The sequence below is a fragment of the Mycteria americana genome, chromosome 2, assembly GCF_035582795.1.
Source record: "Mycteria americana isolate JAX WOST 10 ecotype Jacksonville Zoo and Gardens chromosome 2, USCA_MyAme_1.0, whole genome shotgun sequence".
Taxonomy (NCBI): Eukaryota; Metazoa; Chordata; class Aves; order Ciconiiformes; family Ciconiidae; genus Mycteria; species Mycteria americana.
In genome coordinates, this window is record NC_134366.1 from 173974270 (window position 1) to 173990735 (window position 16466).

Consider the following 16466-nt stretch of genomic DNA (forward strand, 5'->3'; position numbering starts at 1 on the left):
ATATATGTATTGTATATACTGTTACAAGAATAAAAAAAAAATACAAATACTATTGTGTATTCAGGACCTCCCATTATCTCTCATCCCCTTCCTCCTGCCAAGTGTGCCAAGTTCAAGGCTTAAGAAAAACATAGCAGAGCAGTTAGAAATAGTAATAAAAAAAGCATTTTCACAGTTTTACCCTAAGAAATAAAACTAAAACCCCCAACTGAATTAGTGTTAAACCTACCCACAGGTCAAAGGCACACAGGACACTTACCATTTCCACTTGTTTTCTGTCTCTTCTTTCTTTTCTTCCTCTTTCTCCTCCTTTTTAGCCTTTTTGTTGTTCTTTTCTTCTCCTTCTTCCTTAGATCTCCTTTTCCGGGTTTTCCCTGGGGTCTCATCCTCTTCACTATTCTCCTTGATCTTCTTCCCCTTCTCTTTTGTTTCCTCTTTTGGCTTTTTCTTCTTGATTTTCCACTTTTTCCCTGCCTTTCCCTCCTCCTCCAGCTCCTGCCCAATCTCTGCGCTCTGGGTCTCTCCCCATCTTTCATCCTCTTTCTCATCCACCTCCTCTCCCTCCTCCTTTACTCCTTTCCCATCTTTGCTTTCCTTTCCCACCCCATATCTCTCCTCCAGTTCACCTCCCACTCCTTTCTCTCCTTCCTCAGTCTTCTCCAGGTCTTGCTCCTCTTCCAACATTTTTTCCTTCTTTATCTTCTTCTTCCCCATCTTCTCCTCCCCCTCCATTTTCACCTTCTTGCGCTTCTCTGCTTTTCCCTTCCGCTTTTGCCTCCCATCACCCTGTCCCTGGGTACTGCTGCTCCCTCGCTTGGCTCTGCCCCATCCCGCTGCCCGATTCCCATCCCCATCAGCACCCTCCTCCTCCTCGATGCCCTCCATCACATCCCCAAGACTTTCCTCAAATTCATCCTTCTTGCTCCCTCCTTTTCTCAGCAACCCCTTTTCCTGCTGCTTCCTTTGCTCTTGCTTCTTCCCTCTTTCTTTTTTCCTTTTCGGGTCTTGGGCACCCCCTTGCTGCTGTGGGACAGGGGGGTCTAGCTCCTTCTCCTCACCCTCCCTCACAGTGGTGATGGCCACCTCCATTTCCAAAGCCCCATGCTCTCCAGAAAGGGATGCAGCCCCACCAGCAACATCATCATTTGGCTCTGGGACCTGTGGGAAGCAGCCAGACAGGAAGAAAGGTTGAAGCTGGGAAAGGAGAGCAATTATCCCAAAGCCCAGGCACATGGAGAAGGTTCTAAAGGATGTGCCCCATGCAGAATTGGGGCCAGAGGGTGACAGTTCCCCTTGAGTTTCCTACCCCAACTCCAGCCTTGGTTACCGAGAGCTGCTGTCCCACTGCAGGTCCTGCTCTCCAGGGTTTGCACTGTGACCTACAACAAAAGCACAGTCACTTCTCACTGCATTGGTGAGCAGCAGCCTCCACCTTTTACAGGCAAAATTAGGGGATCATTCCCAAATGATCCCATGTTTCCCTTCGAGCATGGCAGCACTCCAGGTGCTACAACAGATGGAGATATCCTAAAGCAGTAGTGGCCGGCCCCCGTAGGAACTGGCCCCAGGTTGCAGTTTATGGGATTAGGAAGCTCAAATGAGCAGGACCACAAGGTCTCCAGACCAAATGGGGAGGCCTCAAGGAAATGTCCCCAGGGACACCTCTGCCCAGAGAAGGAGACAGGTTTGCAAGGATTGGCAGCATCAGTAGAAAGCAGGACAGAGATGGTATCAGGCCGAGCATTGTGGACACACTGGAGGAGGAGACCTTGTGATGGGACACATCTCCTGGGACTGCGGGGACAGGCTCCCCCACCTCTCGTCTCCCGAGGAGGCAGCCTGAGCATTGACACAATGGGGAAGGACACAGCCTCATCATCACAACAAGCTGCAAGACCAGGAATGTCCAGATCCGTGACCTCCACCATCAGGAATATGGGTGGGGAACACAGGAACGTTTCCCTTGGTCAGCAAAGAGGTCAGGGAGTTCCATGGGACAAGCAAAATTATGAAGCACCAACCTGCTCTTATAAAATACTTTCTCCCAAGGCTTCTTCAAGCCAGGGATTTGGGAACCTCATACTTTGAGTTGCTCATGTTCCAGAAAAGCAAAGCAAGAGATGAATGAGGGAGTAGCATGCACAGCCGAAACCAAGCCTACATCTTGTAGGTTGAGCCTACATCTCCACAGGGTTGAACTGATGGTGTCCCCTCACCCACAGGGAAACTCAGGGCTGTCCCTGCTTGGTCATTGCCACCTCCCAACTGAGCGAGATGCCTGCCAGGCTGCAGAGCATCATATTCCCAGCTTGTGATCGGCACCACCACAAAAAAAAAAACGAACTTATCCAGGCCAGCAGGTCAGGGCAGCAGGTAAAAAGCAACCAGAGCCACATTCCTCCAGCCCATCCCAGAGAAGTGTGGAGCTGAGCTCAGGCCCTTGCACCAGCCCATGGGTCAGACCCATTGGCCTGCCTTTCCCCCTCCTGGCACCCCTCAGCAGGGCCAGTTTGAAAGCATGGCCAGTTGCCCTGATGCCACCCAGGAAGGTGCTGGGAAGCCAGCTTTCTCCTCCTAAGGAGGGTGGCGACAGCTCTCCTGCATGTCCAGGTGAGCACAAAGAGAGCAGAGCCACAATTTCTGCTTTTAGCCAAAACATCCCGCAGACAACATTTCTGCAACAGAAAGGGAGATTTTTAGCCCTTTTCTAAAAGATCATTTAGGCTGATGCTAAATTGCCAGGCTGTGGGACATCAGAGCAACACAGGGCTCAGGAAAGCCTTCAAGCCTGCTTGGGATGGAGGCAGCAAGTTCCCAAAAAAACCAGAGGCTGGATGCTTTTTCTGTACAGCTGGAGCATGCATTACCCAATCTCCACTAAACTCATTAGGGCAAATGGCCCAACAAAACACTCTCAGCCCCTCCAATCTCATTAGCAGCCGAGCACCAGCACCTTCATGACTCAGAAGGCAAAGTCCTGCCACCTTTCGGGATCAGCTCCTTCCCCAGAAGATCTTATTAGAGGCCTCTCACCGGACATGAAAGCCCCTGCCTCTAAGACAGAGAGGATTAGCCTGCTAAGGGACAGCTTTATGAATTCAGCTTCCTATCTCTGCCCAGATCTAGCATGGGGCAAGGAAAAGAAACACCTTTTTCCCAGGCTTTGCAAGGCTGGTTGTCCCCACTAGCATTTCCCCACCGCCTACCTCTGTATTTATGTAGGTATGTGCATCTGAGCGATCGCACCCTGCTGACTCAAGCATCCTTGGGGAGGTTGGATGGGACCAGGAGCCTCCCTCTCCACCCTCAAATCCCAGGATGGGGCCTCAAATTCCACTTGCGATGTTTTTGGCAAGCTTTAAGGTCACTGAAGACACCAGGACATGGCCAAGCTGCCCAGTGAAGGCATCAGCAGCAGAGTGGTCCCAGTGATACAGGACAGAAAACCAGGGCTGTGCAACCCCGTGGCAAGAAGAGAAAGGACAAATTTCCAGTTCTCTGGGCAAAAACCATTCAGAAAGCAGCCCAACTTACCTTGAAGAGTCTTTCAGCCCCACTGATGGCGCTTGGTGGAGGGTTGATTTGGTCTCCTCCTGAAAGATATTAACAGCGTTGATCTGGGAGAGGTTAGCTGGCATGGGTACTCCAACAGCACCATCACTCCCAAGCAATCACCCGGCCCCTGCGATGGCAGCCAGCCAGGCCACATACCCATGTCTCATTGAGATCACCTTCCCCTTCCTCAGCCACGTTGGCTAGAAACCAGGAGCCCAAAACAGCAGGCTTTTCTAAGCATGAGGAGAGCTTTGAGGTTTTATGGGGTTAGGAAATCCCTGTCTTACTTCCAACAACACTGAAAATGTATTTTATAGAGCAAATACATGAAAACTATCACCCCTCCTCAACCGCCTGCTCCTTAGATGCATTGCTCCTATCGGGGACAGCAGTCCAGAACAGCAGAAGGGATAGGAGGGCTCCAAAACAAAGATGCGTCAAGTGACAGCTTCTGTGCATCCATGCCAGCTTGATCCTTAGAAGATTAAACGACCCTTGTAGCAGATGGCAAGAGGGAAAGAGAGGTGGGGGACAAAGCCACAGGGTGGGAAACACAAGGGTGAACAGAGGGCAAGGAAAAGAAGGGCAAGAAGAAAGAAAAAAGTAAAGCACAGGGAAAATGGGGACAGGACGTAGGAGAAAATGAGTTCAGAGAGGACGCAAACAGAGCCCTAAGAGCTGACCTATGGTGGCCACCAGAAATATCATCGCACTGTTTGCACGCTCGTTTTCAAAGCTGAAGCCAGGCTCTTCTGCTCCTGGCCGTGCAAGGCTACATCTAACCATGCAGCGCCCTGAAACCCATCCCAGCTTCACTCAACACTTGCCAAGCATCAAGGCTCTCGTTATAAATTCCGACTTCCCCAAGTTTCTCTTTCGAAGGCTTTCAAGGGAGGCCAAAACCACACAGGGATTTTTCTTGTAAGCTGCTGCTGAAAAGCTGCTAGGTTAACTCATTAAGGGCGGGAAAAAAACCCGAGTTAATTATAGGTTGGTTACGACAATATACACTTTCGTTCCCTGGGAATACGCCTGCTCTCGAATTCACAATCCTTCAACTGCTGTCAGAAATTAGATTGGTAAATTCAGGAGCAGACAGCCACAATCTTCCAAAAAAAAATCCTGCATGCAAATGCCTGGCACTTGCACTGGGAACACCAGCAATACCAGGACACCAACCACAGGCACCCTTGGGGGGTTTCAAGGCTGCAGCTCTGATTGCATCCACCCAGGAGAGTTTGCTGACATTTCAGACACAGAATCACAGAATCACAGAATCGTGTAGGTTGGAAAAGACCTTTAAGATCATCGAGTCCAACCGTAAACCTAACACTGCCAAGCCCACCACTACACCATGTCCCTAAGCACCTCATCCAAATGTCCTTTAAATACCTCCAGGGATGGCGACTCCACCACTTCCCTGGGCAGCCTGTTCCAATGCTTGATAACCCTCTCAGTGAAGAAAAATTTCCTAATATCCAGTCTAAACCTCCCCTGGCGCAACTTGAGGCCATTTCCTCTTGTCCTATCACTTGTTACCTGGGAGAAGAGACCGACCCCCACCTCTCTACAACCTCCTTTCAGGCAGTTGTAGAGGGCGATAAGGTCTCCCCTCAGCCTCCTTTTCTCCAGGCTGAACAACCCCAGCTCCCTCAGCCGCTCCTCATCAGACTTGTGCTCCAGACCCTTCACCAGCTTCGTTGCCCTTCTCTGGACACGCTCCAGCCCCTCAATGTCCCTCTTGACGCTGTTTGCAAGAGGGATGGAGACTCACCATGGGGAAAGGAAAAAGCATCTCTGCTTGTTTTACACACCAAGAGGACGAGTGCAAGATGTTAACGTGAGCAAAGCAAAATATACAGGTAATCAGCCACGATCTGTGCTCTCCAGCATCATCCCAAGAACAGCAGCGAAGCTCAAATGCCTCAGAAAGGGAAGCTGCCAGGATGAAACCAATCCCAACCTCATGCTTGGGAAGTGATGGAGTCACCTGTGTCCTGGTGCTCCCCATTAGCACCAGCTTGCACTCTTGGTCCAACACCAAAATATGACTGATTCAACCCCAATGCCACATGCATCTGCTAGTGCGGCACATGACCTTCAGGCAATTTAATTTAATTCCAGATGCTCAAAGGATCCTTTTTAGGGGCTTGCACACAACCACAAGCTGTAGGACAGCATCCTCACAGCTCCCTTAAGAGCAAACCACGTGAGCCCTCCTTAATACTTCAGTGCAGACCACCACGTACCGACCCAGACGCGGCTCCCTCCTCCACTTGGATCCCATCCTGCAGGCTCAAGCCAAGACCTTTCCCTTCTGCAGCTTCTTGCTTTAGAGAGCTTCTTGGCCAAAAAGGATACAGAGAAAGAACACAAGTTTTTCCCAATTAAAAAAAAAACTTTTTGATAATCAAAGCAGCCCAAGCAGAACAGAGTTGGACATAGCACTCCCACACACAACTCTGGGGTGAACCCAGATGGGGAACCCTAGCATGGGCAGGCAAAGCCCCACTGATGCCATCTCCTCCCTGGCTGCCACCATCAGCCCCACCATCCAGCTGAGGAGTTACCTGCTGATGATGTTTTCCTGCAGTGGCTTCTCCTTGACCTCGGGTGATTTCTTCTTCTTCCCTTTTACCAGAGGGGACTGCACATCAGGACAGAGCAGTGTAAAAGAGAAGGAAGTTCATGAATTGGGTTCAATGCCCACAAAACATTGGGGACAGACGCAAGGGTCACCTCAATGCCCAGGCATGGAGAGGGCTGGCTGGTACCTGCACTGTGCACGGCGTTTCCTCCAGCTTCTTCTTCACAGCCTTTCCCCCAGGTGCCTTTGGCACCTCCTGCCCTTTCCCCGACTCTCTCTTTCGCTTCCTGGGAAAAAGAGCAAATTCTTCCCCACCAAGGCCAAGCAGGCAACACCTGCAGAAAACCCCTTGGTGGTGGAAATAAGCCATAGCATGATACCACACTGCATAACCCTCACGTCCAGCAGCACCAAAAGAGGGGTCCCAAAAGCAAACTTGGAAGAATTTCCCTGCTGACCATTTTAGGGCTGAGCTACCCGACAGAGCCAGCTGCAGCAAGCCTGATAACATAATGCTGGAGGCCTCCCAAAATCCCCTACCATGCCCCATGGTACCCACCGGCTGCTGCTGTTCTTCACTCCACCTGCCCTTGAGACTCCCATGGCTCTGTCACCCACCAGCTCTTCGAGACGTGACACAGGGTTAAGGCAACATGCCCGAGGATGGCTACTGCAAGAAGATGGAGACAGCATATGGCCAGTAGCACCCCAGTTTTGCTCTCAAGGGAAACCCCAATAGATGCTCACTCTACAGCTCAACCCTGAAGCTTGCAGATACCCACAGGGTTAAGCTCAGCTTTAACAAGGACCCAAGTAGAGCATCAAATGGAAAAGTCTTGAGCTCAGTTGGGGGTGGTAAAAATAAAGTTGCTGCTAGAATAAAAGGAAAGCCACCCCCCCCAAATAGCTTAGGAATTCACAGGTCCATACAAGTAGATGGGGGTTGTGTGCTGGGTTGGATTTGCATCCTCAGAGCAGCCCAGGGTATGCAACACACATTATCCAGGTCCTAATTACACCCAGAAAGCCACCACAATGGAAAATAATAAAACACAGCAAAGACACAAGAGGAAAATTGAAATACTGACTCCCCCCACCGAGGCAGGCAGCTGGGCCACCGTCACCCAGCTATCACCTCTCCTTCTCATGGCTGGAGCAGCCAGACCCCCCCCAAAATCATTGCTCCCCCTCAAAACTCAAGGCCTCAGAGGAGGCAAGAAACAAAGATCAAATTCAAACAATGCCAAGGTGGTCCCCATTCATGAAGGACCTTCACCATTGCAGAAAAAAGGGGACTTTTCAAGGAGAGAAGACAAGCTACAGAGCACCATGAGACATCCTGCAAACTTTTCAAGGAGCAGAAAACACATTGAAAGTCTCCATATTTTACCAGCCTTTGCCAAGCCGTGAGTACTTGCAGCTGCCACTGGGACCACGCTCACTCAGCACAAGGTGGCACGTTCCCTCAAAGCCACCCAAGCTGGAGAAGACCTCACCCCTTACCCAACTGCCTGTGTAAGGGCAATGCCCCCCTACAGGCAGCTTATTTAAAGACTCCCTCAGCCCTGATTGGAGGGTCTCAGCCCAAGATGCACCCTGGGAAATGAAGTTTTAGCCCTAAAGCTGAATTTAAGGAGAACCCCTAGCCAGTATCTCCTTGTCAAGGAGACCTGCTAGGGGGGAAATACTTTGCACTGAGCCGGTGGAGGATTGGGCCAAACACATTGCTTTAAAAACAGCTTAGGGAAATCTACTTTCACAAAGATAACCCCTTTTCAATTATATGACTGAATTAGTCCCAAAATCCAGATTTCTCAGCTGCTTCTTACCCATCAGAGCCCCACAGTTGGATTTGGAGAGGTCTTTGAGCCCAGACTCTGGGTGCAGAGGCCTGATCCTGCAGGGTGCTGTATACAGCTGCCCATAACCCTCATCCTGAAGCACTCACCCATCCCACTCCTCTCCAGCCCTATTCATGCAGGCGAGTCTATTGCTTTCACCTGCCCACGTTGCCATCAAGCACCTCAACACAGCTGAGCCTCAAAACGGTCTCAACCATCCTCAACCTGGTGCAAGCAACGCTGCTGGGAAGGGGCTGCTGCAAAGGGGCCGTAGGGGCTTTACACAGGATGAAGAAACACGAGCTTTCCCCCAAAATGCTGGGTTTGGGGGCAAAAAAAGACATTGCCCCACGCCGAGATCCCTCGCCGGGGCAAGTAGCGGAGCCACGTGTTCTCCCGGGAAGGTGCCGCCCGGTTCGCGGCCGGGAGCGGAAACCCTCCGAGGCAGGGCTGGCTCCGGGAAAGCCTCTTTGATCCCCGTTGCACCACCCGGGGAAAAGGCATCCAAGCCACCTTTCTTGCTGGATGAGTAAAAGTTGTCAAGGGATGGGAGCCAGCCCCAGGGTAGGGAGCAGGAGAGGATGACGTCGTGTCGGGGCTTGTTTGCTCTCAGCCGCCTCCTGCCAAGCCAGGGACCAGCGTATATTTGATTTTCTTCCATTTTCACCCTGGGTCCCATATAGATTTGTTCAGCGCTGATGTTTGGTGAAGGTTTTTCTCAAGCTCTCCATACTAGTTGGGATGTCCATGATGGGAAATGATGGGGTTTGCAGAGTAGGTGAGCTGGGAGAAACCTGTCCTGACCTAAACCAGCTCCGGTTTGCCTATACATCCTGCCCAAGCACAACCGGGCTTAAACCTCTTAATGAGAAGATAGTTGATATATTTTTATATTTTTTCCCTTTACAGATGCCCTTCACAATGGGGAAGGATGGCTCCATCCAAGGCTCTGCAGCGGGGAAACATGGACCACTAAGGGTCCATGTTTCCCCAAAAAACAGACTGCAAATGGGGTCCCTGCACAGTTTGGTGACACCGTGGGTTAAATAGGAATTTTGCTCTCCTAGTCCAGTGGCTCCTTTCAGATTGGGAAATCCGGGAGGGAGAAAAAAGTTCTTCCTAACATACTCCCTTCCCTGGGATCATGTGCAATCCTCGAAGCCCCGACAAGGAAAAATTGACTGGGAAAGGTGGAAATGTTTTAATATATTCAGGCAGTTATAAAATAAATTCATGCAATATAAAAGGTTTAATGTATGCCGGCTTAATTTTTTTCCCCTTGTTAAACAGCTGGATCTGCACGGTGTTCCTCGTGCCCTGTTGACATGAATAGGATTCATCATGCACAAGCACGGTCTCATTAACTTCATTACCCAAACGAAGCGAGGCCCCCAGTAAAGACTAAGGGACATTTTTGTGGTGACACACACCGGTGACAACCAGCTCAGCATGGGCACTGCACATGTTAGGGTCCCATGTGCATCTTGGGAATGGGATTTTTCCAACCCCTGGTCACTTTTCCATAAAATTTTGCCGGCTTTAACGCTGTTGTCTAGTCCGGCTCTTATTTGATGAGTGTCCTTGAAAGTAAAAGCCTGCTATGGCTTAACAAGACAGCTCAGAGTGGGGAAAGTGGGACAGGATTTGCCTGTATCTGGCTGGAAACAGTAAGAAAGTGGGGTTTGTTTTATTTTTTTATTTGCTTTTTGTATTATTTTTTATATTATATTGTATTTTGTACAGGGGTGTACAGGAGCAGCGTTTAATGGTTATAGCAGGGCAAGGGCACAGCAGTCCCAGGTGTTGCAGAATTGCTCTGGCAGCTGTGCGAGCTGCAGTGTCACCATCCAGATGTTTGGGTTTTTTTTTTTTGGGGGGGGGGGATATGATGTGGCCAAGGGGCCACACAGAGGGGAGCACCTGGGCCACAGCGTTGGGGCAGAAGGCAGCTGGAGCTGGCTGAGTGGGGGGGGTGCACGACGGGTGCTGCCTTATTGCACCCCCCCACCACACCAGCCCAGATGTTGGGGGGGGAAGGGGGAAGCCCGAGGGTTGCACGGGAGGGGGATGCGGGGATCGTAGGGGCTGAACGCGGGGGCGGGGGGGGGGGCAGATGTGGCCGGGGTGATGGGGGGGGCGCCTGGCTGGAGGTGGGGTGGTCCAGATGTGGCTGGGGGCGGAGCGGACTCGCCCCCAGATGTGGTACGGGGGGGGGGGCGCGCCCAGCTGTGGCCGTGGGAGGGGCGCGGCGCCCCGCGAGGCCCCGCCCCGCCCGTGACGTCCTCGGCGTTCTAATTCCCACCGTTGCCACGGGCGACAGCCCCTCCGCCCCGCCCCTCCCCGAGCCGCTCCGTTCCTCCCCCCGCCTCTCCCTGTCCCGCACTCCCATTGGGCAGCCCCGCCGCCGATCCGCGCCGTCCCCCTCTCCCATTGGCCGCAGCCGCGCTCCGCCCCGCCCCGCCCCACCACCCTGCTTATGCCCCGCGCCGCAGCGGGGCTGGCGCCGCGTTCGCTTCTGGTCGGCGGGGCCGTGCGGGGGCACCGAGGGGTGAGCGGGGGGAACCGGGGCTTGATTCACCTGGGGGCGGTGGGGTTTGCCCTGGTAGGGGAGTAGATTTGTAGGGCTGTGGGGTTTGCCCCCTGGTTGGGGCATCTCTGCAAAGGGGGTCTGTGGGGGTTTGCCCCCCCATTCGAGGTAAATCTTGCAAAGGGGGTCTGTGGGGGTTTGCCCCCCCATTTGAGGTAAATCTTGCAAAGGGGGTCTGTGGGGGTTTGCCCCCCCATTTGAGGTAAATCTTGCAAAGGGGGTCTGTGGGGGTTTGCCCCCCCATTTGAGGTAAATCTTGCAAAGGGGGTCTGTGGGGGTTTGCCCCCCCCATTTGAGGTAAATCTTGCAAAGGGGGTCTGTGGGGGTTTGCCCCCCCATTTGAGGTAAATCTTGCAAAGGGGGTCTGTGGGGGTTTGCCCCCCCATTTGAGGTAAATCTTGCAAAGGGGGTCTGTGGGGGTTTGCCCCCCCATTTGAGGTAAATCTTGCAAAGGGGGTCTGTGGGGGTTTGCCCCCCCCATTTGAGGTAAATCTTGCAAAGGGGGTCTGTGGGGTTTGTCCCCCATCTGGGGTAGCTCTGCAAGGGGGGAGGCAAGCTGTGGGCTTGTCTCTAGTCAGATGTTAGGTGCATGGGGCTTTGCAGCATCAGAGGGCAGGGGCTAGTGGGGGTTTAAGCCCCCACCCAGGATAGGGCTGGGCTCTGAATCCCCCAGGGGCTAGCAAGGTGTGGGGCTAGGCCAGGAGTACCAGAGCAGCCCAAGGAGGGGACACTGAGCCCCAGAGCCACCCCGTGGGGTCAGGCGGGAGCCCCCAGCTGTGGGCCCACCCCTTTCAGCCTGTGGATGCTACGCTCCTGGAGATGATGCCCCCTGAGGAGGAGAGCCTGGCTGGTGGCAGGGAGGGGGACGGGGACAGTGGCTTCGTCCTCCTGCAAGCCCTGAAGAGCGACAGCACCCGGAAGGTGAGGCACAGCGGTGGGGTGCCATGGGTGGGAGCAGGATGGTAAAACATCCAACTGATGCTCTGTGGGGCTGGGTATCCCTGTCTGGTCCGTGGGGATAGTGGTCCCCATGGGTGCTGCAGGGCATGGGTGGGCATGCAGGTCCCTTCTGGCCATCAAACTGTGCTGGGGGTGTCAGGGCATGGCAGGGGGCTGGGTGGGGAAGGGCTTGATATATGATGTGGGATAGAAATGTGTCCAGTAGTTCATTCATAAGCAGACCTACACAACTATCCCATAGCTCATCATCTCTGAAACTTCATTCCTCTATCACATCTTCCTCCGCTGGCTCCATCTGCAAGCTTCCCAGTGACTACTTTTAACCAAATTCTCCTATATTTTGGCTTTTTCTCCTTCCTGTCCATAGGAAGATGGTCCAGCCAAGCACTGCCTGTCCCCCCCCCCCCCACCACCATTGGAGGTACCGGGCAGGGTATTGCTTGCTGATATGCTTCTTTCCCTGGGAGCTGCCCGCAAGGAAAGTTGGTGCAACGGCAGCCTGGCTATGCGTGCGAGATGGGGCCGATAGCTCCGCTGGCGTCACTCGTTTAATTAATAACAGTGAGGTGAAACCAACAGGGATTGTCCTCTGGCTGCCACTGACCTCGCGGCTTGACTTTCCCCGCTGTCCCTTGGCCATCAATGCACGCTACTGGGGTCGAGGAGGCTTTAAAGAATGCTGCTTGTTACAAGAAAAAATGGGTAACATTAGTTTTTGGGGCTGTTTAAGTGCCTCTCCCGTTAGGTCTGTTCCCTGGGAGCCAGCTTTATAAACCTGCAGTGAATTTGCCCTGTAATCTGATCTCTTTCTTGCAAGTATATAATTTTCAAAACTTGTTCTTTGGCAGAGCGCTGTGTTTCTGCAGCCCTTTGGCAAAATAAAAAAAAAAAAAAAACCCCACACCTAAAAAACAAAACAAAAAACCACACCAACAACCAAAAAACCAAAACTCAGTCAGGCTTTAGAGGTAGATTTTTTGTGAGCGAGGGTTGAGATTGCAACCTTGGCTGAACAAGGATCAATCTGATCTTGAGCCTGGCCTCTCTGACTGCTGCTCAAGAGGTTGCAACCTTAAACCAGGTTGGAGTTTACCCAGGGCCTTGTCTAAATAGCAGGTGCTGCTTGTAAGGGGAGATTAGCAGGAGGTTTTTTCCAGTTTATTCTGTGTATGGATGCACTGTGTCCCTTGTATGAGCAATTGGTTTACCCTGTTTGGATCTGTGGGATGGTAGCACTGAGGAGAATAACATAGGAAAATATTGCAAAGCTTTTGAGGGGGAGAACTGGCAGAGCATATGCAGCATCTGTCAAAACATGATTATTTTTATTAATTAAAAAAACAAACCACCTGATTAGATTTCCTATTAATGATATCAGGTTTTTATTTAAATGAAACTATCAATATAGCCTCTTCTAGTTGTTTTTTTTTTTTTTTTTCCACCCTGACAGCATCAGGGGCTGTGGATGGGGTCACTGCATGTTTGCTCCTGTGCAGGGGATCCTGAATGCTGCTGCGATGGTGATCTTTTTCTTTTTTCTTTCTTTTTTTTTTTTTGCCAGGGTTCACGTACTGGGGCTGAAGATTTAATACATCTGTTTCCTGCTGGCACCCTGCCCTGGCTCTCATGATACCCTGTGCCTCCCCCAGCTCCCCAGAGCAGTTTCATGCTCCTAAAATTCAAGCTCTGGACGCAGGTTTTGCTGTTTGAAAACCCCAGTCCCCCGTATTTTTATTCCCCCCCCCCCCCCCCCCATTTTATTTTTCCTTCCTCTTGCTGAGTGCATTAGCCAACAGTGAGGGCACTTCTTTGCGAAATTTAAAACCTTAATCCTCCACTCATTTGTTAAAAGGCTGTGTGATGTAACCATATTCTCAATAAAAGGTTTTAGAGGTTTTAGCTGGTAATGTCTCCCACAGAAAAACAGCTTTCAGCTGGAGTGCTTCATGAGATTAGTTTTGTGATAGGGACTTTTATATAAAAGTAGATGTTCAGGGAGCAAAAAAATTTTGTTGTGATCTACTGGTTGTCTTGTAGTAACAGCCCATATTACTTTCTGAAATGCGCTTGGCTGGGAGGAGAAGAAAATTATCTATAAACCTTTAAAAAGAGAATTTTAAAGCCTGCTTTTGTGTGTGCAGTGGTTCTCCGGCTTTTGTTTTGGTCTCTATCCCACAGGCTAACGCAGCTAAACCAGGGTCATTTGGCCACTTGTCCTGTGCTGGCCTGACTGAAACTTGTGGGTTGCAAAGAGGAATAATAATGCCAGTTGACACCTCTGACTCTATCAAAATAGCTTTTAGACCAGTGTGGTTCTGGAAATAAAATAGGTGCTGAGAGCTTGATGCTCCAGTTACCCTATTTCTACAGCAAGTTTTCCAGCTGCTAGATCGTCTGTGTACTTGGAAACATCCCTTTTTGAGGACAAAACTCTGTTAGGAAATATTATTGCTCCTGAGAGTGGATGAAAGTACCTGCCTATTTTTTTTCGGTGGGAGATGTTGTAAGCAATTGCTGGGTAAAACCTGTAGGGTTGAGGTTGCAGGTGGAGACCACGTGCTCAATGCACGGGGTTGGGGTCAGGGATCAAGGGTACCTCTGTTAATGACAGTGGTAGCTTGTGTGTCAGCGCTTCCTAGAGCTGCAGAAATTGTTGTCGTTTTTGGCTGTTCCTTGTCTCTGCGCAGGTATCTTTGCTCTAGTTTTAACTACAGAGCAAATGTTGATATTCTGTAATGTGCCTTGATGCAAGCTGGGCGAATTAGTGGAGAGCAAATGCAGCTTGGAGTTGACCAGCTCTCATGGAATTGCCCACCTCTGTCTGAATTACACTTGGTGGTTGGTGCTTGACCCTCCCAAGCACTGATCTTCAGCTCTTCATTCACCATCCCTGCTGGGGTTGAAGGTTTCCTGGACACGTGCCAGCTGGTTTCCTTTTGCTTTAGCACCTTGTGCTTCTTCGTGTGCCGTTTTCTTTAATTGTATTGTGAGCACAGACTGGTAATGCTGGAAGGGTTGGTTGGTCGCTCACTTGGTGGTGAATGCTGTAGGAGCTCACCACCCAGGACTCACTAAGCAGACAGCTCTGAAGACTGGGGACCTTTAGGGTTAGCAATAAACCCAATCTGGCACGGCTTTGGCATTGCCCATGAATCCCAGTCCTATGTAAAGGAATTCCCTCTCTGGGTGAGCAGACAGTTTGCAGATGGGATGACTCATGATGTCCAAAGGTTGCTGTGGCTATATCTGGAGCATGGCCCTCATGGTTATCGGGTGTCAAACCAGGATATCTCAGGCTTATTTTGTAGCCTTGCTTGGCTTTGCCTTTGGCTCCAAAGGTTTTTATATTTTTTTTTTTTTTTTATTCTGACTGCCAGTTCTCTCTCTGTGTGTGTAGAAGGAGCACCTGGGGTGGCTTTTGTGGGAACTGCCCAGGTAGGAGGAGATGAGGTGGAGGTGAGTCATGGGGAGCCAGGCTCCAGCAGAGCTGCCATTTTGTCTGAGGGGTGTATTTATGCCCTGAGCAACCAACCTCAGCAACTGATTGGTGTGAGGAGGGAACAAGGCAGCACTGGTGAGGTCAAATGAGTGAAATCCTAACGGGTTGTCCAACAGAAGAGTTGAACCATGTCCTCCTCCTTCCCTGGGGAAAGTTTGAATAGTAACACTCTTGATGCCTTTTGACTCCCTCCCTTAAAAAAAGCAGTAAGCTATCTATTCACTGGGAGGAATAAATTATAAAATTAAAACAAAATAATCCTTAAGGATCTCAGGACCATATGCAGCAGTCTGGGATAATGGAAATTCTGAAGGCAGTTGAGGTTTCAGGGGATGTAGCAGATGAGCATCATCGGTTCCTTTGCTAAATGCAGCTGGGCTATGTTTAACATATTCATGGTATCCACCGTCACCCAAGTTGGTCTGAGCAGTGGAAGCTGAGATGGGCCTAATCCTGCCACTAGTCCTCAGCTATGTCCCTGAGCTCTGGTCATCCAGTATCAACCACGTCGCTTTGCGTTGCGAGACTGCATCCAGGCCTGTGTTGTCTGACATGGGGTACCAGGACTGTGGTGCAGATGTGCTGCTGACCATGTGTAGTGCATGACCTTAATGACAACTTTTAGGGCAGATAATTTGATTTCCATGAAACCAGGTGATTCCCTCATTGAAAAAGGAGAGACAATTGTGGGGAAAAATGCCTGACTTCCCTGAAGCAGCAGCTCATCCCTTATATATTGCATTGTCTGGCACCAAGGGTCTCCATATGTTTGTATACCCATGTGGCAGTGATGCAAGGCTGGCTGGTGCCCTGGTCCCCTGGCAGCTTTCTCCTTGATCTTATCTGTCCTTGGGGATATGAAGGTTGTCTGCTTGGCAGTGGGGCTGGCTCTATAGCCTAGGTCAGCACCAGGTGACAACTCATCTCACCACTTCTGTATTATGGATGTCTCCAGTCTATGTGCAGATTAAACTTCTTTAGCTTCTCCTGCCATTCTGTGGGCACTCTCCAGCTGCTCTAATTGGCAATAATCCTGGTGGTGACTGTTTTGTGGCTAAAGCCAGTCTTGGAGATGGCACGGCTTGGTCTGTGTTTCAGCCGGTAGGCTGTGGAGCACCTCCTGTGATCCAGCCAAGCTCTGCAGGTAGCTAGGAGCTTTTGCTGTGATACCTGTTGTGGCTATAACTTAGCTCCCAGCTACAGACCTCTTCCTCATTTCTCTGAAGAGATCCATGCCTGGCTTTTACCAGCACGCTCCTGATATGTACCTGTTCCTCCAGACAGGGATGCAGAAGCCCCTTACACAACCAGATCTGCATCTCTATTTCTCTCTTGCTTATAAATTTAACAGCATGTCCTAGGATCGTGTTTTCCCTTCTCACCGGTGTTGTGGTAACAGCTCGCAGTCATCCTTTGATTGCTTCATATGCTTAAGTT

General features: G+C 50.9%; 1 protein-coding gene across 3 annotated transcripts in view; it reads left to right on the plus strand.

Moving 5' to 3' along the window:
• The first annotated feature begins 10834 nt into the window (after nt 1-10834).
• RHPN1 (rhophilin Rho GTPase binding protein 1) overlaps nt 10835-16466 on the plus strand; it is a 32097-nt gene continuing 26465 nt past the window's right edge. For 2 of the 3 annotated variants that reach the window (XM_075495374.1, XM_075495376.1), the window contains exon 1: nt 10835-11491. In XM_075495374.1, coding sequence (XP_075351489.1) covers nt 11390-11491 — 102 coding nt within the window. In that variant the 5' untranslated portion in view covers nt 10835-11389. The remainder of the gene's footprint in view (nt 11492-16466) is intronic. The other variant, XM_075495375.1, reaches the window with a different exon arrangement.